This window comes from Blastomyces gilchristii (genome assembly GCF_000003855.2).
Source record: "Blastomyces gilchristii SLH14081 genomic scaffold supercont1.20, whole genome shotgun sequence".
Classification (NCBI taxonomy): Eukaryota; Fungi; Ascomycota; class Eurotiomycetes; order Onygenales; family Ajellomycetaceae; genus Blastomyces; species Blastomyces gilchristii.
Window position 1 is genome coordinate 895,931 of NW_003101663.1, and position 2,151 is coordinate 898,081.

Here is a 2,151-nt window from a genome sequence, read left to right on the forward strand (position 1 = left end):
ATCTTGAATAATATAAGTTCTCTGACTTCTGATGAAACAGATCTCACGAGAAACTCTATTTTCTTATATCAGAGACTGAGTGTTATTAAAACGTATTACTTTAATATATATACACTTACTACAGTGATTCATTCTCTGTGCATGTGACTGAGAGTTGCAGCTTTCTCACACTGTATAACTCTCTCTGAGATGCTGCTGCTGGTTTGCAACTCACATAGTCTCTCAGTTCAGTACACACTGTACATATGCAGCTCTGTGTGCTGAGACTGTGTTGGCTATTATAACCTGACATGATACTCACTTTTCACAGGCTATATTTCATTTGATTGAGAGAGGGGGGGGACACAACTGCTGTTTTATTTAAGAGAGAGAATGAGTAATTAAATCTGTAGAAGATAATTTGATTTCTTCTGTATTTGAAATTTGATTAGTCTATACTCTTCAATTTGAGAGTTTCTGAGAGTGTTTTAATAGTTTTTATATCAGCTTGAAATTAGTGATTGATTGAAGAAGAGAAAAGAGAGAAGAAAGAAATGAGAATAACTTATCTTTATAATATGAAAACAGAGAATTACTGCAATCATTTATTCTAGTAATAAAGATCTGTTTTCTGCATGTATCTCTGATACAGATTATATGATAACTGCATATAAAGAATATCAACAGTGTATATATTGAATGAAGATAATATTGCTATGTAATACTGTAGCTGTTTCTGTATATCACTGAAAGCTGTTAATATTTTCTTTAAGTCTCTTTATATTTGATAAGTCAGTAATATATTTCAATACACTCTCTCTTTTATTAGTATTATTATCATCATCATTATCATTATTATCACTATCATTATTATCATTATTATCATTATCATCATTATCATCACTATCATTATCACTATTATCATTATCATTATTATTATTATTATTATTATTATATTATTTCTGACTGTCTCTTCTGTCTTTACTTCTCTTCAACACTCACTGAAATTAATTATGTCATTTCTCTTTAAATATTCTGCAGTTCTGTGAATCACTAAGATGCATGAGCACTGTCACAGATTGAAGAAAGAGAAGAAGAAGATGTTCAAGCAAGAAGAAACAGATCACAAGACATGTTATAATACCTTAAAGAGACTTCATAAGAAAGCAGAATAATAATGATTTTAAGTAATACTTCTGATAGATTTAGACTGAACTAAGTATAGAAATAATGTGAATAACATCATCTATAAGAGATTGAAGAAGAAGACAGTGAAAAGTCTTATATAGTAGCAGTGAGATCAGAAGAAGTTCTGAGAATAGTTTAAGATCAAGATAAAGAGAGAGAGAGAGAAGAAGAGTATTACTATAAATAAGTAATAACAGAAGAAGATTGAGAAGATATTAAAGTAGAAGATAAAGAAGTCAAAACTAATAAGTTTTTTATTTATTAAGAGATAATAATTTTTGATAATACTTCTATTCTCTAATTGATTAGCAGAAGCTGACAGAGAAGAAGAGAATTGAGATCTTATTCAGATCTTAAATGCACTTCATGATTCAGAACATTGAGAAGACAGCTCTACTCTCTGAGTATGTCAATCTGCTTATCACTGAAGTGAAACCCGAGGCAGCAGATCAGAAAATGCGGGATTTTAAGGCACAGATTAACCTGGCTGAGAGAAAGCAGCAGAAACTCTTCTCTAACAAGACAATGAAGAGAGATTTTGAGATGATTATCATCTCAGATGAGAAGAAGAAGAAGAAGAAGAAGAATGAGAAGTGAATTATAAAGAATAATAAGAAGAATATGAAAGAGAAGAAAGATGATAAGTAGAAAAAGTTTTTTTCTTTTTATATTAGTTAGTTATAAGTTCATAATTATTAATAATTGAAATTAATTTTGAGTTTTTAAAAATTATTGTACAAGTTGTAATCAAGTCAGAAACAATATATATATATATATATATATTTAACTATTATAATTCACAAATCACTATAATGTATAAGTATCAACATTTTTTCAACATTGATATTTATAATATTAATATATTTTTAATGATATTATCTGATAATGTAATTTAGTAATACTCTCTTTCATAATATTAATATATTTCAAGAAATATGACAGAGATTAATCAAGATTGTTTATTTACTTTTATACATTAATGAT

The 2,151-nt window shown here is 27.8% G+C and overlaps 1 protein-coding gene across 1 annotated transcript; it reads left to right on the plus strand.

Moving 5' to 3' along the window:
* Window positions 1-1,533: 1,533 nt before the first annotated feature.
* BDBG_17675 (uncharacterized protein) lies at window positions 1,534-1,764 on the plus strand (the record flags this gene model as incomplete). Its single annotated transcript, XM_031725338.1, has 1 exon — window positions 1,534-1,764. One exon carries the CDS (start codon window positions 1,534-1,536, stop codon window positions 1,762-1,764), a length of 231 nt encoding a protein of 76 aa, XP_031580398.1.
* Between the last annotated feature and the right edge of the window lie 387 nt (window positions 1,765-2,151).